This window comes from Trachypithecus francoisi, unplaced genomic scaffold, assembly GCF_009764315.1.
Source record: "Trachypithecus francoisi isolate TF-2019V2 unplaced genomic scaffold, Tfra_2.0 Lachesis_group17, whole genome shotgun sequence".
NCBI lineage: Eukaryota > Metazoa > Chordata > Mammalia > Primates > Cercopithecidae > Trachypithecus > Trachypithecus francoisi.
In genome coordinates this window covers 35,571,499-35,594,805 of record NW_022681462.1, presented here as the reverse complement: position 1 = coordinate 35,594,805, position 23,307 = coordinate 35,571,499, and the positions used below count along the sequence as shown (strand labels likewise).

The window sequence follows — 23,307 nt, the reverse complement described above, 5'->3', positions numbered from 1 at the left end:
TATAGGCACGAGCTACCACACCTGGCCTAAAATATTAATATTTTAAAATGTTGACTACATTTTAAATTGATACTATTTTGCATATATTGAGTTAAATACAATGTATTAAAATTAGGTTCATCTGATTCTTTGTACTTTTAAAATGTAGTTACAAGAAAATTCAAAATTGCTTGTGGCTAACATTATATTTTTATTGAGCAGTGCTCCATTGCTGGTTTGGGAGCACAGTGGAACCACAGAATCAGGGAAGGCTTCAAAGGAGGATGGAGGGGAAATAGGAGCTTTCCAGGCAAAGGAGAGAATTCTCTGTGGCTTTAGTTACTAGGAAAACAGGTGAGTTGAATTAAAGGAAAATAACAGGACTATTGCTTTTTCATTACTAACAACCATATCACCACTGAGGTCCAGCCAGAGAACAAGAACATATCTCTTCCTGCAGTTCTATTATTGAATGGAGCCCTGCCTGGCTGTGTGGGGCTTTCTGAAGAATCACCCATCTTTCCTTCAGTCCCTTTGAAGTAGAGACCTTGTTTCTACCTGCAGGCTGCTGTGAGACAGTGAAATACAATTCATTTTTAGCTCCAGATAAAGGGTTAAACATGGTTCAAGGTTTTTCTGTTGATGTTCTGTTTTCCCTTCTAAATGGTGACTTAAAGTCAATCAAATGGCAAAAGGCAAAAATTGCTGATTCTTGAGGCTTTGGCAGAGGGGAGGCTGGAGCTTTCTCGCCCTCTTCCTCTCTTCCTCTCATTTTTGTCCCTTAGATAAAATCTGGCACTTGAGAGCCCACATTTATCCTGTGACTGATGTGAGATGGCACATTTATACCACGTGGGAATCTTCTACCCTACATCCAAAACAATGAGAACTGTGGGCTCCGCAGCTGCGAGAGGCCATTCTCTCAGTTGGGCAGCATCTGCCCTCTGTAGCCTGCGGGTCTTTTCATCTGTCTTCTGTTTTGGAAAACACAGGCTTCTGCTGGGAGTCCTGAGATCTACAAAAGAGAAAAGGATGAGACAGGCGCTAGAGACCTAGGTAAAATCCCAACTGGTGTACCCTGGATTCATCTTTCAGCTTTAGAGAGATCCTCTAGGGGACGATAACGAGATTTTATCTGTGGGCTCTGAGCTGGCTCTGGACAAAATGTGAAGTTTACTCACTAAATATGGATCAAATTATTTCCCTCTGCCAGGCACTGCTTGGAGTGTGAGGAAAGGAAGAGACACCCGACTGTCCTGTGTGATAGTGATTTTTATTCCTATTTTATGGATGACAAAACTGAGGTCAAATGCCTTGCCTGCGCCACACATAAATGCTAAGTATGTGAGATTATGTGTGTGCTGAGTAGCTGAATTTAATCATTCTACGGTGTATACATATATTGTGACTTCACATTGTACCCCATAAAGATACATAATTATTATTTGTCAATTACAAATTTAAAAATATAAATGCCTTGCTTCATTTGGTCTTAAAACCCGGTCACTTGCCAGGGGTTTGTGGTTTTGTCCTCTGCAAGGTCATAGGACCTCCCTGTTCCCCTTTGCCTGCTGTCTCCACTCCCACACTGTTGGCACCCCTGGGTAAATATATCTTAGCCCAAGAGAAGCAGTTTGGACCGGCTGCAAGCATCCCCCTTCCCTCTGAGATGGGGAGAGGCAGCCTGGGAGGGCTCTAAACTCCCAGTGTGTGTTTTGAGGCATCAGGATTTGGGGGTCAGGTGTTGAGTAAGCACATCCTGCCATGTCTGCCTCACACAGGGCACAGATGGCTGCTTTTTTAGGTAAAGCTAGGGGGGAAACAGCTGACAACAGAATTCTCTTTATTTTGATTCTTCTTTCTTCTGTGACTTAGTGTGTCTGAGACTGGCTGCAAATATGTTTCTCAGATAAAGTAAAATTTTCCTCTACTTTGTCAGATAATGCACCATAATCCCCAGCCCACAAAGCCAAACGAGTGCCCCAAGAGTACACATTTTGGGCTGGGCATGGTGGCTCTTGCCTGTAATCCCAACACTTTGGGAGGCCGAGGTGGGTTGATGGCCTAAAGTCAGGAGTTTGGGACCAGCCTAGCCAACATGGTGAAACCCTGTCTCTACTAAAAAAAAAAAAAAAAAAAAATTAGCCGGGCTTGGTGGCAGGCACCTGTAATCTCAGCTACTCAGGAGGTTGAGGCAGGACAATCGCTTGAACCCAGGAGGCGGAGGTTGCAGTGAGACAAGATCACACCATTGAACTCCAGCCTGAGCAACAAGAGTGAAGACTTTGTCTCAAAAAAAAAAAAGAGTACATATTTCTTCTTGGTTGCCATGTGTATGTATGAAACACTGAAAACCACTTTTGAGTACCAAATTGTGAAAACATCAGACTTTGTATGTAGAATAAGATTATATCATTTTGGTTGATAAATATTTGTCAAGCATGTGAGGTATTTTTGTTGAAACCCTCTGGCTGGCTGATCTCTCCTTGCTATTCCTTCAGACATGCCAGGGTTTAATGGCTGAGACCTAAACACTGTGTCAAAGGCAGGTATGAAAGAAGTGAGGAATTTAACCTGTCATAGCACCAAAGAGAAAAGACAGCTGGGGAGGGCTTTAGAAATCTTCCACCCAGGCTTTGTTGGACAGATGTGGAAACTGAGGCCAGACGGGAAGTGGCAGAGTAACTTAGCTTATGGGGGGCAGGGTCCGGCTGGGAGCTAGGACGGTTGATGGCTGGTCTAGCCTAGCCTCTTTCAGGGATCGCACGGTGAAGGGCTGCCTCTCAAGAGTTTATGTCTGTTAGGAGCAGAGAATACAAAAGTCCGGTGGTCCCTTCCCTTCACCAGTGCTTTCTCCAGGCTAGAAAAACTGTGATGTCAGAAGGAGCTCGTAAGCCCTGCGTGAAGATTTGGCATTCAGCTCCTCACTCTGCCCTAGAGAGGTTTTGTTATGCCAGACAGGGGCTCTGAACATCTCTGACTGTCAGTGAGTGAGAGGCCTATTGGACTTGCTGGCTTCATCAGGCAAGGTGTGGAGAGATGTCAAGAGACCCTTCAGAGGATCCAAATCAATACTAGGCATGAAAACAAAGCTGGCTTTGAAGCCCCTGAGTTAACAAAGGAAAGTTTCTTTGCACTTAGACAAGTTAGAACCACATAAAAATGGTAAAAAGTATTTTAGGATCTTTTCCCCCACCTTGGATAGTTTTGGCTTTGAGAAGAGACTTTTCCCATGGTGCAACTGGGCAACTAGGATCTACATAAGGAGGAAAAGTAAAAGTATAAGGTAAATGAGGAGTTTGCCTTGTGTTGGTTGATAATCTATAAAGCTTCCACTCACCTTCTGTCCCAGCACCCAGGACTCATATTCCTCTCTGACTGCTCACTGCTACCAAACCAAGCCACTTTCCTGCACATCAGTCCTCATTCTGCAACTTTGCTTCTTTCACCCAAACTTATATGCACCATGTTCACACACTCCCTAACCCCTTATTCCTTCAAGGCCTTGCTTGAAGTGCTTCATGCTGGTTAAGTAGCTAGTGCTGTACAAGTTTATAGTTTTGGATAGAAATACTTTGTCCTAGGAGGCAATGTATTTGCCTCTTAGTAACAGACTAATGCTCTGTGATTTTGGACAAGTCATTTAGTATCTTGGAGCTTCCATTTTTCTTATCAGTGAATAAGTGATGTTTGCTCTACCAATGCAAGAGGATTGTTGCAAGATTTAAAACCCATGTGAATTAATGAATATGAAAGACCTTGGTCAAACTGTTGCATGCTTTATAATAAGTGAGACAGCATGATTAAATGCCTTAAGTCAGTTTTCAAGGCTTATGTCTGGTTAAGGGGTAGATAATTGTTGGTAGATAACCCCCCACCCCCAGATTCACCTGCAAAACTTACATTCCCCTGCCTGTGTCTGTTTTGCCCTACTCCTTTGTTTAACCCCTTCCTTGTCTTAGCTTTTTTCTAGAGAGTAGAAGGGGTGCCCCTAGTGACTTAACCTCTTATGCATATTACATTGAGGCAAATCTAAAATGAGTCTCTGCAGAAGAAGAACAAATGCCAGCCCCTGGAGAAGGATCAGCATGCTTTGCTTTTTATTCCTTTCAGGGTTCTGACTGTGCCGGATTGCATAGTCTAGCGAGGAGATGCTGAGTGCAACTTTTCCTGTTTCTCAGAATTGGTGCCTGGGCGCCCAAAAATGAGGCTGAAAAGGCCTCAAATAACCCATGTTCTAAAAAGAGAAGCCAAAAAATGCACCTGTTTCCCGGCTCAGCCTTCCTGGTCTGTGGTTGCCATCCCAGGTGTCATCCTCACTCTCCACTCTACCTTCTGGTTCATTGTTCATCGCTGTAAGGGCTGAGAACATGAGGAGGGGAGAGAGTTAACGCTATTGTGAACCTCAGGAGTGAGGTGCTCCTGGAAAGAGGTGTTTCCTACTATCCCTGAAAAAAAGATATCGTTTGTATTTGTACCCACCCCCACCATCGAGTTGTCAACGCCCCTCATTAAGACACTTGTACCAGGGAAAAGGAGTAATGGGAATAAAAGACAAGAGCAACTTGAGTCTTCATTTCATTGTTCACGTCTCTCTGTCCTGCTTCTTTCCTCACCGAAGTGCTGGGTTTCTGTTCCAAACCAGCTACAATGAGCAGTCTTCATTAGGAAATGGGACTATGGTCCCAACATGGGACTATTGGGGACCCTCTAATAGCCTTGTCCTTGACACACATGACTTTGGCCACCTCAGTAGCAAGAGGCATCTGAAGGGATATGCTCGAGATCCCTGGAGTCCTGTCTACAGGCAGGTGTCCTGGGGTCCTGCATAGAAGGGCACTGGCCTGGCCCTGAGTGAGCTCAGCTAGGCCTCCAGACTCACCTGCCATCACAGCCAGGTCGCTCTCCTGGTGCTGATCCCAGCTCCTTTCTGTCATTCCGTAGCCCTCCGGATTTGGGTGTCCTTCGGACTGCCCTGTTGGGAAGCCTTCCTCACAGTCCTCACATCGACTAAGCAGCCTGAGCGGGCACCACGTCTGGCTCCTTTTCTTATGCTCAGCTACTGGATTGTAGTCCCAGAAACGCCACCTTGGCAAGGTTAGACTGCAACGTGTGAGGCGAACAAAGGCCACAAGGTGGCAGCAGAGGATTACCCACTTGCTAGTGGAGTTGGGCGGCTCTATGGGGGTAGGGAAATGGATTTCCTTACCACAGGGCAGGTTGGAAAGCAAGTGAACCAACATTTTAGAGGACTAGGAGATCAAGAGGAACAGGTACAGAAAGATTCCAGGAGGGTGTTAAGGTAGGACTTGAATAGAAAGACTAATAATCATGTATTAAATGTTTATTATGAAGCAGGCAATGTTCTTAGCGCTTAAACATTACATGATCCATTTCTTAGAACAACCCTGCAATTATTCCTATTCTACTTGTGAGAAAATAGAGACTCAGATTGATTGAGTTACTGGCCCAAGTTCACAAAGCTATTAATCGATGGAATTAGGAATAAAAACCACGTCTGACAGACTGTAAAGCCTGAGTTTTGAACCTCTATGTTAAACAGTGCAAGCATTAGGATAGACTAGTGGTTCTCAAAGTGTGGTCCTGGAACCCCCTGGGATTGGCATCACCTGGTGACTTGTTATAATGCACATTCTTGGCCGGGCGCAGTGGCTTACACTTGTAATTCCAGCATTTCGGGAGGCCGAGGTGGGCAGATGACTTGAGGTCAGGAGTTTGAGACCGGCCTGGCCAATATGCTGAAACCTTGTCTCTACTAAAAACACAAAAATTAGCTGAACATGGTGGCATATGCCTGTAGTATCAGCTACATGGGAGGCTGAAGCAGGAGAATTGCTTGAACCCAGAAGGCAGAGGTTGTAGTGAGCTGAGATTGTGCCACTGCACTCCAGCCTGGGCGATAGAGTGAGGCTCCGTCTTTAAAAAAAAAAAAGTAATAATAATAAATGCAAATTCCCAAACCTACTGAATCAAAAACCCTGGGGTGGGGCTCAGCAATCTGTGTGTGTGTGTTTGTGTGTGTGTTTTAATTTTAAATATATATTTTAGTAGAGACAGGGTCTTGCTATGTTGCCCAGGTTGGTTCCCAACTCCTGGCTTGAAGTGATCCACCTTGGCCTTCAAAAGTGCTGGAATTACAGATGTGAGCCACCCTGCCTGGCCCCAATCTGTGTTTTTAAAAGCCCTCTGCCAGGATTCTGATGCTGCTCCAGTTTGATAAGCCCTGGGATAGATAGTATTCCAGCCTGTCAAATGCTGAGCTGTGGATTTGCTTATGAGCATTGCCTGCCATGGTGCAGTCACCTCTGATGGAGTTGGAACTGCCCCACCCTTGACCTTGACATCAGGCCAGTTGGCCCCAAAGGAAAGGAAGTGGTTCACTCTAATTCTGCCCCTTACCTGCTGACATTTTTCTCCCTCTTTAGCTATAGGTGGGGGAGAAAAGTCTTTGTGGAACTCCGAACTGGAACTTTTCTCTTCATTAACATGACAAACAGGCTACCTCTATCAAGGACAGCCCGGTGAGACTGGCCTGGAATTTAGAATCTCCTTATAAATAAAGTGTCAGCTTTAAGCATTAATGAAAGACATGAGATCTTTATGGTGCCATTCATTTCTGATCTTGCCAATTTGGTAGCTAAAAATGACTGCTATCTTTGTCCAAGCCACTAATTCTGCAACTCTGTACTGATGTGTGCTAGTTTAGGTTCTTAGCAAAAATGGTTATTCCTCTAGAAATATTATATAACATTTAAGACTGGAAGGAAAGACTCCAAATAATTAGTCTTTGTATTTTAGCTAAGAATTTTGGAGTGATTTTAAGTTGTTTCTTTGTGCTTTAAGAAATTTTTGTTTTTAACTTTGAAGTGTGTGCACATTTTTCAGTAAGAGAAGAAAACAATGCTGTTTTATAAACAAGTCTTTTATTCTGGGAGATGAACCCATCAGAATGAAAGTTATGTGCCTGAAATTTCTGATGATTTGACATGGGAAGACTGTTTGGAGCTTTTGTATAGCCATTTAAAGGAAAAGAAAACTCATTAATTTTCAGCTTATTCATTTTGATGTTTGTGATTATATCCACAGGATATAGGAGGTATTTTTTTTTTCTGAGGTTACAAAAGGATATTAAGAACAAGGCAATGTTTAGGAGAGCAGATTGTTTAAATGGGGTTTGAACTACCTTTGACATTCTCATGTATATGCTAACACTGATGAGCTTATTACAAATTTTTTCTTACATATTCATTCGTCAGATTATAGATTATGCATGTCTCTACATTAACACCTATCTGTAGCTTTAAAATCAGACTGTGGGATATAATAGTATACCCAGTGAGCTCTAATCGTTTGTGACTGTTAATTCAGACACATACAGAAATGACACATTCGGGAATCCTCTTTCTAGGGTGAATCCCAGAAGACCTTCAATGGCTTGGATATCTAAGGTTGCAGACGTGAAGCAACAAGATCTGTTTAAGTGATCGTCTCTCACAGGATGGGCTTTCGGATACTTCAAAAATGTATGGAAGCCAAGTAGCCTTGGGGAGGTAAAGACCTCCTAAGAGTGAACTGCTCATTAGCAAAGGACCCTTCTGATGTAGAGAAACTAAGACCTTTGGGTGCCCCTAAAAGGCAAGCTGGTTCTCGGTCTCCATCAGATCTCAGATAAGCTTCTGAGGACGGGACCACAGCAGCAGCAGTGGTGGCAAATGCCAGCTGATCCCCACGGACTGAGCTGCGGAGGACCCCCCAGCCTTGCTAGAAAGGAAAGTGACTCTTCTGAAGCTGGGGGGACAGAGAAGGAGCACCCTCCTCTACAGGGCTCCATGCAGATAGGCCTGAGAATGAAAGGTGTGTATTATGCATCTTATCTCACTTATACATTTGTCCCTTGCTTGTCTTCCCCATTAGAATTGTTAAAAAGGAAAAATCTCAAGTTTAAATTTATCCGAGTTTGTATGAGCAAAAAACCCCCAAAACCAACAACAAAAATGATTAGTGAAATGAATCTGACAGCCCCCAGAACCAGAACAGGGTCAAAGGGCTTCTGTGTGCTATGTGATCAGACAGCAGTATTTATGGACAGAAAGGGAAGTTGTGTAAAAAGAACAACTTATTATAGCTCAACATTTGTCTTACTTGAATCAACTGACCACCTACCATTGACTGAAGTTCAGCTGTTTGTTACATGAGTATACTCCTAATTTGTTTCATTTAGTATGAATTACCACATATTGGTTTGATCTGTTGGGCTAGGAACCCAGTGCAAATCAATGGCATGCTACAAATTTTATTTTTACTATTATTTTTAGAGATGGAGTCTCACTATATTGCTGAGGCTGGTCTTGAACTCCTGAACTCAAGTGATCCTCCCACCTCGGCCTCCCAAATTGTTGGGATTACAGGTGTGAGCCACTGTGCCTGACTAAATTGAATTTTAATAGAATAGACGCTTCCTAAAAGCCAGACCTTGTCTCTCAACTTCAAGGTGTATCCTCAGCATCTAAAACATAGTAGACAATAAATATGCAGTAAATGAATAGGTGAAGGCTCCCACAAACTCTAAGTTTATGGTATTTGTTGACACTTTCATTAAGTTATGGTATTTTTCTAATTCCAGCAATTCTTTGCTTTTCAGCAACTGCACACAAGAACTCCAGGAACCAAAGTGCCAGTGGGTAACCTTGAAGATGATGCTGAGAAATAGTTTTCTTGACACAAAAACCCTGTGGACTCTTGACATCTAAGAACCTTAAGACAGTGGTTTTCACACTTATTTCTGCAGCAACAGAGCCCTTTCTTTTCTGGAAACCTGAGGCAGAGGCCCACAATATAAACAAGACAAAAGCAGAGATGCTCAGGTTCAAGCTGGGATATGTGACTCTGAGCCTGGCCTGCTCAGATCGCGCCCTCCTTCCTTTCCTCCAAGAAATCCCAGAACACTTTCCTGCAACACTAGAATAGTGGCTCTCACCCTTGGCTGCACATTCATCTCCTGGAAAGGCGTAATTTCAGCCCATGAGACCAAGCACACAAGCTCTGGCTAGGATATATGTTAAATAAAATGTCCAGATAGAGTTTGAAATCAACCCCATATTGTGCTTTACGGAAGTCACTTCTGAATTGTATGTTATCAATCCTAGCACAGTAATTCTCAATCCTAGATGCTCACTGAAGCCACCTGGGGAGCGTAAACAATTACGGATGCTGGGACTAACTCTGTCTCATTCCCTAAGATTTTGATTTAATTGATCTGCTGTGTAATCTGGGTGTCTGGGATTTTAAAGCTTTATGGGTCTCTTACAAACACCCTCTACCCCATGCTGGTGGGGAATAAGCAAACTACGACAGAAGCAGGCGGAGGGCACTCTGCCTTACATTGTAGGTAGCTGTCTGTCTTCTGTTATCATTGCTATAAGTGATCCTGAGGGCAGGGAGTGTGTGTTTTTCATTTCTTTATACTTTGTTTAGGACTGTCTGTTACTGCAGTCCCTCAGGAAAAGCATATGCCTTTCATTAGCTGAGTGATTGCAAGCAACTGCACCTTTCTAATCCTCGATTTCCTCATCTGCAAAATAACAAAGTAATGGTATCTACCTTGTATAGTTTATGTAGGGATTAAGTAAAATATGAAAATGGTTTAACAGAGTATCTGATACATTATAAGTGCTTATTAAATGCTTTAAAGATACTGTTCTTCGTATTAGCTATTTATACCAGAACTAACAGTTTCTGCCTTATATTGTAAGGGAAGTAAGACTCGGTCAGGTGAAGTTAAGATTACATCTATGAAACTTGTTTATCATAAAGAGGGTTATTAAAATGATAAACAGGTTTAAAAAAGATTTAAGCAAATATTTATATATAGCATTCATAGCAACTGGATTTTAGGGAAGGTAAGTATTCTTATTCCTAGTCATTTGACTTAGACATGGACGGCAACTTTGACTTCCCAGAATCCATACCAGGCTATACTTTTAGAGAGGGGCTCCTGGATTAGGTATGCCCAGTATGGAATTTCTCATGTCCCCAGGAATTAGAAGGCTTCATGCGAACAGATGTAGCTTCGGGATTTTGTAACTTTGTGAATAAAATTTCAGATGAGGACTAATATCCTGTGGTCTACTTGTATCCATCTGTTTTATGTGGCATTGTTTGTCACTGGATATTAATTTACTCCTTCCTTTGTCCAGCATGAAGAATTAGAATATGTGTTAACTTGTTGAAATCACTGATTGCTGAATTTGCAGCACAGTCAGGAAATAAGCAGGTGGTAAGTAGTGAGTAACACACTGCTTTGGAGGAGTGTAAATTAACAGCTTCATGAGGTATTGTAGTCAACATTTCTGCCTATGTCCATCAGTTAGGGCAAAGCTGTCTGAGTATACAGCTTCTCCTTATCATGACCCAGATGGAATAAAAGAGGTCCGGACCCCGCCTGGATCCTTTAGGCCTTCCCATGCCTGGGTGCTCCTGATTTGATTCCCAGTAGCCACTCTCTCTGCGTCTGAGAGCTTGCCCCAAAGCAGCAGAAAGCCACTGGGCCTTCACTTATGTCAGGCCAGAAAGGCTGGGCAGCAACTCGTGCCCCAGCAGTCCTCACCCATGACTCATGGGAGTTGAGGCATAAATGCCCGTTGCTCCTTTGCCCCTTGGGGTGATAATTATGAGGTGAATTATCTGCACTGTTTCTAGAACCTGCCTGTGGAATTATGATTCAGTTCTCTGCTGCGGTTGCTGGCTTCATAATGCCCACTTTATTCTGTTCCCTTACTTCATTGCTGCACTTCTCCCAGTAAATTACCTATGCCCTAATCCTCATTAGGGAACCCAAGCTATGACCCTGAGTTTTCTCACATATCCTGTGTACTTGGTTGGTCAGGGAGCATCTATGAGCCTCAGTGTTCTCACTATGTTTGTGAGGTTCCTAGACTGCCATATCAAAGGACCACAAACCTGGTGGCTTAAAACAACAGACACATGTTCTCTCACAGTCTCCCATTCACAGGGCAGGGCCATGCTATTTGTTAAGGCTCTAGGGAGAATCCCTTCTTGCTGGTTTTCAGCTTCTAGTGACTGCAGGAAATCCTTGGTGCTTCTTGGCTTAGGGCTGCCATCTGATCTCTGCCTCTATGTTTACATGACCTTTTCCTCTGGGTTTCTCTGGGTATCCTAGTATTTGTCTCCTTTCTCTTATAAAGACACAAGTCATTGGCTTTAGGACCCACTAAATTCAAGATAATTTTATCTTGAAAATTTTAAACTACATTTGCAAGACCTTATTTCCAAATCCTTATTTCCAAAGACCTTATTTCACACACAAGGTTCCTAATGAACATGCATTTTTGGGGGACACAATTCAACCCACTACCCTGTGAAAGGGGACCAGGAACCCCTATTCTCCATTGCTGTGAGGATGCAAGTTAGGCAAGTTCTTGGCGAGGGTAAAGTGTTGTTCAAAGGTTCAAAGGTAAAGGTTTGCTGTGGTTGTTCTGGACTCAGGAGCTGCCGATGCTTGGCGCGCTGGTGGTGGGCGGATGGGGGAGTGGTTAAGCTCTGGTTCCACAGGTTGTTTCCCTCTCTCCTGGAGGCAGCTTCTGACAAGGGTACACTCATGATTTTCTCATTGGCTTTGCCTTCATTTTAGTATTGAGAGTGTAGGGCTTGGAGTCAGACCAAGGTTCAAATCCTAGCCATGTACTAGTTCTTTGTGTTTGGACAAATTACATTCGCCTACTAAGGATGAAGTTTTTGAAAGTGCCCCCCAAGAGATCCCTATAGCAGACACTTTGTGGCATTTAGCTATATTTTTTATGTGCTTCTAAATAGGGATTTTACTCAGCTTCTTTCAAACAAAAACATAAGGACTAGACTTTACATACATGGAGGACTCAACAAGGCCCAAGTTACCATCCTCAAGTACAAGGCACAGGGAAGTCATGGAGAATAAAAAAAAAATTATGTTTCTGGAACACTTGCTCAATAACAACCTATCCATGGTCTCTCAGCTGGTGGTGTTGACCCATTACATGAAAGAGAACCTGTCCAGGGTTTTAGTAGGGCATAGTAGGGACTTAGGTGGGCACAAGCATTGACGTCTGGATAAATAAATCCATGAGTCAGCAAGATAAATCCAGAAAAAAAAAATGAGGGAAAAATGGAGGTAAGAAGAAAAAAACAGGAAGGAGAGGAGAAATTCAGACACATTTGGAGGATGGCTGGTAACATCAGTTCTCATGGGAGGATTTTCAAAGTATAAATGGCTTAATTCACCTTGTAGAACTTTGTCTTTCAAGATTCTGAGGACCAGTGACTTTTCTCTTCCTTAGCAAGCAAACCAAAGCAAGATTGACTGAGAAACGGACACAGGTAGTGTATGTGTAGTGAGAGCAAGATGATATTTTTAAAAATTTTTCTCAGAGCCATGCGAATGCTAAATAGACACAAATGCCACTTTCCACTCACTGACATGGTAGTTACAGTTTATGAGGTCTGTATACGGTTTTTATTTGACCTTTTTATAAGCAACCTCTGAGGCAGGGAGATTAGGTATTTAAAAGGCAAAACTATTTATCTACTCACACTGTCGATGGCTGTTGTGAAACCTCAGTTCTTGTCTTCCCTGTTTAAAAGAATTTACACAGGACATGCACAGCAAAGGAGATGCAGCACAGAGCAACTTATTGCAAAGGAGAAGAATATTCTGAAAGCTAGGTGCAGAATACAGAGAGGATTCAGGGCGAGCTGCTCATAAGGATGAGACAGCAAAGTCTGGCACTAGGGAGACTCCCTTCATGGGAGTCTTACATGACCATTCATAAGTGGGTAGGAAGAGGTGTTACTAGTAAGCATGTTCTTGGTGCACAGGCACAGTAGCTGTACATGCTTTTTCATATATTGCATGTCTAATTAGTATCTCCACGCTGGGGTATGTTTTTCTACTATTATCATGAGCAAAGGGTCAGTTTGAGGACAGGTGAAATTAAAATGTACATGCTGTCTGGGGGTGGGTGAGGAGTGGGATTCCCTGCTGGAGATAGCTTTGCTGGGGTAAGCTTAATTGTAATGTGAGTGCTGGGGCTTATTGTGTTGACTGTATGGCCACCGTGATTGCCCAACCCTGAGAACATGGTTACTTCTTGACTACCTATCCTGCCTCAACGCAACACTTCTGGAGCCAAATGTGTGGATTTTATTTTTCCCCGACATTAACCACCTCTTGGAACACTGCCTAAGTGTTCTACAAGTTACCTCGATTCTGACACTAACTGCCTGGAATTAGCACAGACCCCATAGATTAAGGGCTGAGTCCCACAAGACTGTCTCTACTTCAGAAACCAGATCACAAGTCCCAAGCTGTCACCCGTACTTCTAATCAAAAGGCTATAAATGGAAATTCCTACAACCTTCTCCTCATGTTCAATAATTTGTTAGAACAGCTCACAGGACCCAAGGAAACAGTCTACCCACTGTTACCAATTTATTACAAGGATATTTAAAAAGACACAAATGAGCAGCTAAATAAAGAGATACACAGAGGTCTGGAAGGGTCCTGAGCACAGGAGCTTCTGTCCACATGGAGTTTTGAAGCGCACCACCTTCCCAGAAAATGTATCATCTTGTTCACCAACTCAGAAGTTCACAAACCCTTTGGTTAGGGATTTTATGGTGGTTTTGTTACGTAGGCATGACTGATTACATCATTGACCATTGGTGATGACCTCCAGCCCTTCTCGCCTCCCTGGAGGTCAGGGGGTGGGGCTGAAACCCTTTACCCACAGGTTCGTTCCCCTGGCAAACAGCTCCCCATTCTTTGGTGTTTCTGGAGATTACTCCATTAACATAAACTCAGGTGTGGTTGAAGGAGTCTTGTTATGAATAACAAAATATATATTTTTTCTCTTTCACCTGGCAGCTATTTCAGGAAGTGGGGACAAAAACAAAACACAGCAAAAGATGCTCCTATTGCTTTTATCTCTTAGGAAATTATAAGGGTTTTAGGAGCTCCGGTCAGAAGCTGGGAATGAAGATTAAATATATATTTATTATTATATCACAGCATCACAGTATTGTTATCCCCACTTCATAAATCAGTAAGTGCATGAAAGTTAAAAACAATTATCCCAAGATTCCAGGGCTGGGAAGTGGAGGTTGATAGAAGTCACACCTAAAACGTCTGCTGTCAAATTTGGGACTCTGTGCTGAAGCCTAATGTCTGAACAAGGTTTTTAAGTTCATTACTACTGTTCTTTCATAGACTCTAAGATTTGTCAGGCCTCTAAAGTTTATGGTCCCATAACATCTGCCCCAGAAGCCAGGTTCACCCTCACCTCTTTCAGCAGCGGAGATCAGACAGGGCCCAGGGTTTGGGTTGGTCATGTCTGGAGAGGTTGGAACAAGGCAAATGTTCTACATCCTCAAAAGCAATATTTGCCAAATGGGGGATAAACTATATCTTCAGATTTGATTTGGAGAGTCTAACCCTTTGAGTGACTTTGCAAAGCACTACATTAATAATATTGTCTCATAATTAATGGTGGGCTGGGAGCTGGTGACCTATGACATAGCTTTGGGCTGTTAGCGAATATGGTTATTACCTTAATGGGAAACTCCCAAGCACTTGTCTTTTTGGTTCGTAATGGAAACCATTTTAAGGGAAATAAAAGTTTTCTTTGAGTCAGAAGAATTTTAAAGATGAGATATTATGCAAGAAACCTCTTCTTAGTAGAGTCCTTGGGGCATGCATGTGTGTGTGTCTCTAAACCTAGGTCGTGGATGCTTGGGAAACTTAGTGAGGAAGGTGGGTGACCTCTTCAATCTTCATCAACAGAAGTACTCACAAAGGCACTATTGAAGTAGTTATTTTGTTTGAAATTTTTGATTCGCTTTAGGAAAAAAATGCAAAAACTTGGTTAAATTCTGTGTTACAGAAGAGGGAGTGCCACTAGAAAAGAGTTAGAGTTGGGGCCATAGGCATCTAGGTGTGGCCAAATTATGGCTCTGGCTACCTGTGCCCCTTGAGCTCATTCTCTCACTCTACACTTATGCTGTTCCACGGAGGCAGATGGGCCTTGATGTCTGTCACTTAGGCAGATATCCAGACAGACAGAATGGCTCTATAGTGAGTGTTGTTCATTTTAGGCTATCGAGCTTCCATTCTACCTCCCAACGGCATCTTTGTTTCCTTCTTGGGAATTACCTCTGTCTTGTGAAGCAATGAGGGTGGGTGCTGGGCCTCTTGCCACAGACTCCTCTGAGAGATCCCTGGGGATTCCCTTCCAGCCCTGGAGTCCCACAAGACTGCCCCCACTTCAGAAACCAAATCACAAGTCTCAGGTTGTCACCCATACTTCTAATCAAAAGGGTATAAATGGAAGTTCCCACAACCTCCAGCAAGCAGCATATGACGTTAAGTTCAGCCAATTAGATCTTCTCTTCCAAAACTGTGACCCTGAAACAGAAGGATCAAAATGGGAGGAATGGTTTGAATCTACGTATCTGTCAGCAGGTTCTATGCGGGGAATAGACAGATGGCTGGATCTTTTCTTGACACTTTCTGGAGCTGTTCCATATTCTGAGCGTTCTCGTTCTCCAGCCTCCCCTTCAACCCTGTGAGTACCTCCATAGCCTTTGATTCATTCCCCTTTTGCTTCAATTGGTCAGAGTTTTGTTGTTTGCAACTACAAAACTGTAATTGGAGAAGCCCCTTCACTGATCCCCTTGCCTCAAGAACACCCTGCACATTTTGTCAAATTGCAAGTAGGACGATAACATGCCCATACCTGAAAGGTTTCCAAGTCTGTTTCCTGCAGAGAAAGCTCCTGCTCCTTAGTATGGCAGAGAAGCCTCCCCCTTCCCATACCACGAGGTGGTGCTACCTCCTACTAAAAAATCATCTCTCTCCCAGACCTTTGCCCTCTTATCACAGTTCACCTCACAAGTACCTCACCATTCTGAACTTAGGGCAAGAGTCACCTCCTGTATGAAACCTTTCTTGACCTGCTTCTCCCTAGAATTGACTACTCTCTACACAATTCTGTTTTCTTCTGCTTGTGTCTCTATGACCCTAGTAACTGAACTTTCTTTGAAGGTGAGCATTGTATCACACCCACCTTTGTATTCTAAGAATAGATTTTTCATTTTGTATTTGTGGAACGGATGGATAATGAACAAGTGTTGCAATCATTAAGGCATACTCACACATGTAAGTCTGGCCCCTGTCCTTCTAAATGCCTGGGACAGGGCATGGACCTGGCTTGTAATCAGGGAAAGGATCGTGATGATAGAAAGAGAGTGTAGTGACTTGTTTATAAAGATGGCTGCAACTATTCCTCCCCTCCTGTGCACATGCACCCTGGCACTGTGACTTTACTGCTGCTCCTCCAATGAAAAAGTGGGTGTAATTTTCCTCCCGTTGAATCTGGCCCTGTGTGATGGTTTGACTATGTCCCCCAAAGTTCATATGTTGGAAATGCAATCCTTAATGCAGCAGTGTTGGAAGATGGGGCTTAATAAGAAGTGATCAGGTCATGAGGACTCCACCCTCATGACTGAATTAATGTCATTGTTGCAGGAGTGGATTAATTATTTTGAGCGTGGCTTTGCTATCTTGAGAGTGGCTTTGTTGTAAAAGCAAGTTTGGCTCCCTTTTTCTTACTCTTTCTCCTAGGTGCTCTCTTGTCCTTCTGGCTTCTGCCATAGGATGATGCGGCAAGAAGGCCCTTGCCAGATGCAGGGCCTTTGGACTTCTCAGCCTCCAAAAGTATAAGAAATACATTTCTTTTCTTTATAAATTACCCAGTCTGTAGTATTCTGTTATGATAGTGGTAAATGCACTAAGATACCATGTGACTTACTTAACCAAATGAATGTGTTTGAAGTGATGTTGTGAGACTTCTGAATCTCAGCCTCAAAAAGTCTTAGGGTTTCTGCAATTGCCCTTTTGAATTGCTGACCTGAGACCATCATGGAAAGCAATCTGCCCAGCATGCTGGAGCATGAGAATGAAGGCACTGCAGTGAGCAGCCAGCACCAATTTCCAGGCATGTGAACCAGGCCATCTTCTAGCATCTCTCCCTGAGACAAGCTGCCAGGTGGCTGCATCCATGTGAATGGCTTCTAGAGACAGCAGCAGAAGTGCTGCCCAGATGCTCTAGCCCAAATTGTTGGCCCAGAGTTGTGAGCAAATAAATGGTGATTGTGTTAAGCTGCGAAGTTTTAGGTGGTTTGTTATGCAGGGGTAGAGAACAGATACAGAGATATTGGTAATCAGTTAACATAAAGAACAGGGGTGCATTGTTCCCTGAATGTCCTCTATTCTTCAATAGTTGTGACAATTTGCCTCCAGCGACCATTTAAGATGTTGACCATTGTGGCAAATGGTCACAGTTTACCTCAGGCTCTTTGCTGCCTGGGTTAGTGTGCTTGGGCTGCCATAACAAACTGCCACAGGCTTAACTAACAGAAATTAATTTTTTCATAGTTCTGGAGGTTGCAGGTCTGAGATCCAGATGTCAGTCAAGTTGGCTTCTTCTAAGACCTCTCTCCTTGGCTTGTAGATGTCTGTCTTCTGCCAGTGTCTTCACATGCTCCTTTCTCTGTGTCGTTTGGTATCCTAGTCTCTTCTTCTCATAAGGACACCAGTCATACTGTATTAGGTCCCAGCCATATGAACTCAACTTACCTTCATTCCCTTTTAAAAGATGCTGCCTCCAAATATAATCATACTCCGAGGTACCAGGGGTTAGAATTTCAACAAATAAAACTTGTGGGGGGGATATAATTCTGTCTAATCACTGCTTAAAGTTTAAGCACTAGCTTATTTTACCATCGACTCCTTGCCTACTGGTAATTGAAGAAGCGATAGTAATGTGCTTGGACTGACCAAAAATTTAGTAGCCAGGAATCATTCTGAGAAATATCCTTCCAGGTCTGCAAAAACCATAAAGCAATTTAGGGAGTTGAGGTCCATATGTCACCTTCCTATCCAAGTACCATGCCTTTTCTGGTTGTTTACTGGGGCTGTCTGGACATTTTCTGGAGGCACACTGCAAAAGGCAAGTAGGGGCAGCCTAAGGTGGGAGTCTGGCACTCCGTAGAGGCTGCTGCAAGCTGAGACCACCTCTGCAGATGCTGTCGGGTTCCTACTGTGGGAGATATCCTCTTGCTAAGAGTAACACATTTCCTTGAGTAAGTGACAGGGTGGGAACATAGCTTTTGCCGGACTCTCAAATAGAAAAACAAACTCACATGATTTGGAGACAAGGAATGTGCTTAAAATCTGGTAATTAAATCTGGTCCCTTAGCAGCCAGCCCATAAATGCAGACAGTGAAGGCAGAGGTCAGTGGAGGCGGCAAGATGGACACACAGATGTGTGTCTTTGGATATTGACCTTGATTAATGGATACACATACAGCAAAGGAGGAATTTGGTTAATAGAATTATCTAGATATCTGAAGGGTAATCAGTTAGTATTTATTGAATGTTTGCTGCCTGTGAAGCCCCGTATTACAGGTTGTGAAGAAAGATGCCAGTCTGAACTCTTGCTGTTTAAATAATTTGAGATGCTTGAGTCAATGTTTCTGCCTAATTAAGTCTAAGTTAGCTTGCAAGACTGAACCTGATGACTGGCTTCTAGACAGCCTCAGGGTGCTAATTCTTATTCCTAGTGATTACTGGTACAGGGCTGGAGCTGGCTGTGGAAAGCTGATTGGGCTGCGTGTCAATGGATCCTATCCATTCTTTCATCTATTTACACAACAAGCATTCATTGAAGATCTCATTATGGATGCCAGACCTGTGTTATGCACCCCGAGATCTGTAGAGAATATGCAACCAGGGCTGCTGTGTCAGAGAGCTTAATCCCAGTAGGTTCTTTAGAGACTCAACCTAGAAGTTGTTCATTTGAGTAAATTCTTAAAAGTAATAGCTCATGTCCTGTTACTTGTATTACTCTAAAAACGGACTTCAACTTACTAGAAGGATTCATATAAGTTAATACCAGGTAGGTTACATGAAATTTTATGTTATGTGTTCACTTGAATCATACATGTTTCATTGCATAACTATATGTAATGATCATTCTCATTAATCAAGTCATCGCTGCTACATGCCTGTCTTTGCTTACATGTACATACAGGCACAATGACATAGAAATTTACCTGTATAAACATGTCTGTATAAGAAAAGAGAAACTTCATATACTGCCATTCCTAACAGAGAGTCCACAGGGGCAGCTGCTAGCATGAGATTTTGGAGAGGGGGCCTAGTCTAAGATTCACCGTGGGTGATCAGCTGCAGGTACTGGCATTCACTGGGAGAACAGGTTTTGGTGCTGAAAGCACAACCAAGGGCTAGCATGAGGAGGGAGCAGGATGCAGATGAGGTGACAAAATAGAAAAAAGTCTAAAATACTTGGGGCATTCAAGAAGGCCAGAATGATTCTACGTCTACCAGGTGGTGCCTCTGTGGGAGGCCGCCTGCTATAAAGAGTTTTCATCTGGAAGCTAGAAGGACTTTGTTCTGAATGCAGAACTTCTGACTCTTCTGCATATGAGTTACCTCCCTCTCTCACTTATGGGGTAGCTTAAATAAAATAACATACGTGAAGCACTTGTTATAACTTAGAAAACTTTCAACAAATGTTGGTTCCTTTCGTTTTCTGGCTTGAAGCCACTTTTGGTGTCTTAAAGGTGTCACCTAGTAACAGGAAAAACACAGACAGATCATGCAGTGTCCCCAGAAATGTACATCCTAGTTGAATGAAAGTTGAGAAATTTTTCTCTTTTCCACCACTTTCAGAGCTATTTTACTTCCCAGGGAGCATAACAAATATCTGGGGAGAACTGAATTCCACAACTCTCTGATCTTAAAGTCGACAGAACTAGGCACATTTTCTTAGAAGGTTGAGGTGCCTGTAGACGGCAAGTGAAGCATATAAATACTGACACATGCAAGAAAATTGTACGGTGAAAAGAAACTCTTCAGGCGGAATATTGATCATGGCAGCACAGAGCTTCTATAGGGTCATGTTTCTCGGCTGTTGTTAGGGCATGGCAAGCATGATCATTGGGTCTGAGTGAGCCGAGGAGAAACTTTAAGGGCAGAAAAATGATGTAGCTAAGTCCTATAAAGCATTAAGTGTGTGCCAGACATTCTTTCTTCTAAACACTTTTACATATTAACTCATTTAATTCTCAGAAAAGTGCTCTGGTGGGTACTATTACAGCTGGGAGAGGGGCACAGAGAAGAAAAGCAGACTGTCAGAGTCACACAGCTAGTGAATGTCTGAGCCATGACTGAAACACAGGCAGCCTCCAAGCCAGTGCTCAAGAACATGATGCTATGGTTCCCATTATAATTTGACAAAGAAGTTTGAGACATTTGAAAATTTAATGCCAGAAGGATAAAAGATCTAAATGTGAACAGCAGAACTATAATTCTTCTGGAAGTGAGTATGAAACGATATCTTTATGTGCTTGGAGCAGGGAAATATTTTCTTAAATAAGACCATGAAAGCACTAACTCTAAAGAAGAGACAGATAAATTCAACTCTATGAAAACTAAGAATTTCTGTTCAACAAAACACACCAACAAGAAAGTGAAAAGACCAACCATGGGGGAGGGAATGGTATTTCCAACAGTTATTACGAGAGACCAGTGCCCAGCACACGTGTACAACTCCTTCACCAAGTAAGAAAAAGGCAAACAATACGAAAGAAATACTGGCAAAGGAATCTAATACATTCATCACAAAATGAAAATATAAATGGCCAAGAAATATGTGAGAATGTGTTTAACTTCATTAGTCATTGAGGAAATGCAAAATAAAACCGCCAAGGAATATGGCTAAAATTAAACACTCTGAAATACCCTGTGTTGGTGAGGATGCAGAAGAGTGGAAATGCTCAGTAACACTGGTAGAAACATAAGATGGTGCAAACGCTGCAGAAAACTCAGTTGAAGATTTTCACACTTTATGAAGGACACCCCAGGGCATCCTTTGCTGAGTCTATGCCTAGAAAAATATATGTACAAGTGGACACATGGAAAAAACAATGTTCCTAGCAGCTGTGTTCATAATTGCCTTAAACTGGGTGCAGCATAAGTGCCTATAAACAGAGAAGTGGAAAAATAAATTGTACTGCACGCATACAACAAAATACTATCCAGCAGTGGAAAGGAATGAACCATAGCTACACACAGTGACATGCATGGATTTTACAAACATTAATGAATGTGAATGATTAACATAAGAAAGGCATTGCTTCTGCCATTGCCTATACCAGACCCCGCCCCCTCCTACCACCACATTCCTTACTACTGGGGAGGGGCAAGAAGCAGCCTCTGGTCCTCACCAATCACAAAATGGGTGAGGTTCAACGATTTCCCTGGGGCTGGGCATGGTGACTCACACCTGTAATCCCAACATTTTCAGAGCCTGAGGTGGGAGGATCTCTTGAGCCTGGAATTCAAGGTTACCGTGAGCTGTGATCATGCCACTGCACTCCAGCCTCGGTGACAGAATGAGACTGTCTCTAAAAAAAAAAAAAAAAAAAAAAATAAATAAATAAAAAAGGATTTCCCAGGACTTTTCATCCAAGGTCATGGGCCTGGTCTGTTCTCTCTGAATTGCATAAACCAAATGGGTTATGAAGATGCTCTCAAAAGTAGCATGTATATTTAAAAGGAGTCTTCTGGCGAAAGTGAAGAAAGTGCCACAGTGGGCCACTGGGGATAGACTTGGGGACAAGCTTTCATTTGCAGCAGAAAGAATGGCTTGCTCATTGTGAGACCGTATGACCTAGAAGCTCTTCTGCAGTCTACTGATAAACTCTGATACAGGGTTCTAACAGGTACAACTTAAGATATTTCCTCTGGCTTGGAATTCAGAAGAAACACACATGAATGGTTCTAACATGGCAGAGAGTGACTGAACTTTTAGAGGAGTCAATGTTCTTGGAGCAGATAATTTCCCAATTGGTCCAGTTTTCCCTGGAGTTGCAGGAGAGGACAGCAAGGATGATGTGAAGGGCTGATTTTTTCATAGTTAACCCTCAGCATATCCTATATTTTCAAACTTACAAGAGGAAAGGCCCTGGGCTAGATAGGTCTCAGGAGCTCAGGGTTCTAGACCCGCCTCTGACATTTTATAAACTTTGGAACTCAATTTCTTTTTCTGTATAATGAGAGATTTAAACAGAATGATTGCTAAGTCAATGCTATTTCTGAACTACATTCCCCTTCCTCTCTACACATTTCAGTGAACATAATTCAAGCCAGCATATAGCTTTTACAACTTTCAATTCATTTAGTTGCCACCAATTCCCCTCCTATGGATGGAATACCTGTATCTTTTATTGGTTGAGAATCCCCTAGACACCTGCTGGTGCTTGATTTGGGTTGGACAATCCCTATGTGGTGATCCTTGTTCGATGCATTTTTGAATCAGTCACTCAAACTCTATCCAGTTGTGTGACCTTAGGGTGCAGTCTGAAGAGGGCTGTCCCACATACTTAGGTCCTGGACCAGTCACGTGGAACAGAGAGGTTTTTGTGGGGCTTTCCTCATTTTGACTGTATTTCTAATATCAAGGGGACACAGGTCTGGCCTAAGGCCAATGTGGCTGAAATGTTATCCATGTGTTGTGACTTAGTCCCCTCATGCCTAAGGCAGATATCGCTAATCCTTCATAGTACAACACTCTAATTGGCCACAGTTGGCACCCAAGATGGGATCAATTTATCATCTTTGAGAAGGAGGAAGGTATATACATTTAACTCAGTGTAACCTTGTTTAGCCCCACAATGCATGGCATGCCAGGATCCATAGCTGCTTGCTTGACTCTGAATTCCCGGGACTTGCTTTTTCAGGCCCTCTTCTGCTTCTACTTTTGTGACACGTGCTTTTCCTGTTATACTTAGTATTCACCTTTAATATCAAATTTTCCCTAATAAATACACATCATGGTTTAGGAAAGGCTTTTGCTGTCTCTTGGGATCCCTCTCTCTGAATTCTCCACCCATCTTCTGGCCATCTCTTCTCCAGGAGTGAACAGATTGCTCTTTCCCTTTCCTTCATGGCATAACAGCTTATTGAAAACTTCCTTTGTGCCAGGTACTAGTTTTAATTCTTTGCAAGTACTATTTCATTTAATCTTTACACAACCTCTGAAAGATCTACTTTCATTATCCTCATTTTGCAGATAAGAAAACTGAGGTATAGTGGCGGGCGCCTGTAGTCCCAGCTACTCGGGAGGCTGAGGCAGGAGAATGGCGTAAACCTGGGAGGCGGAGCTTGCAGTG

General features: G+C 42.8%; 1 protein-coding gene across 1 annotated transcript; it reads right to left on the bottom strand.

Annotated features, from left to right (window-relative positions):
* Positions 1-205: 205 nt before the first annotated feature.
* LOC117062821 lies at positions 206-14,382 on the bottom strand. Its single transcript, XM_033176724.1, has 5 exons — positions 14,334-14,382; positions 6,400-6,476; positions 4,862-5,231; positions 4,243-4,332; positions 206-994 (listed from the first exon to the last, which is right to left on the bottom strand). The coding sequence occupies exons 1-5, from the start codon at positions 14,380-14,382 to the stop codon at positions 843-845; spliced, it is 738 nt and encodes a 245-aa protein (XP_033032615.1). The 3' UTR covers positions 206-842.
* Between the last annotated feature and the right edge of the window lie 8,925 nt (positions 14,383-23,307).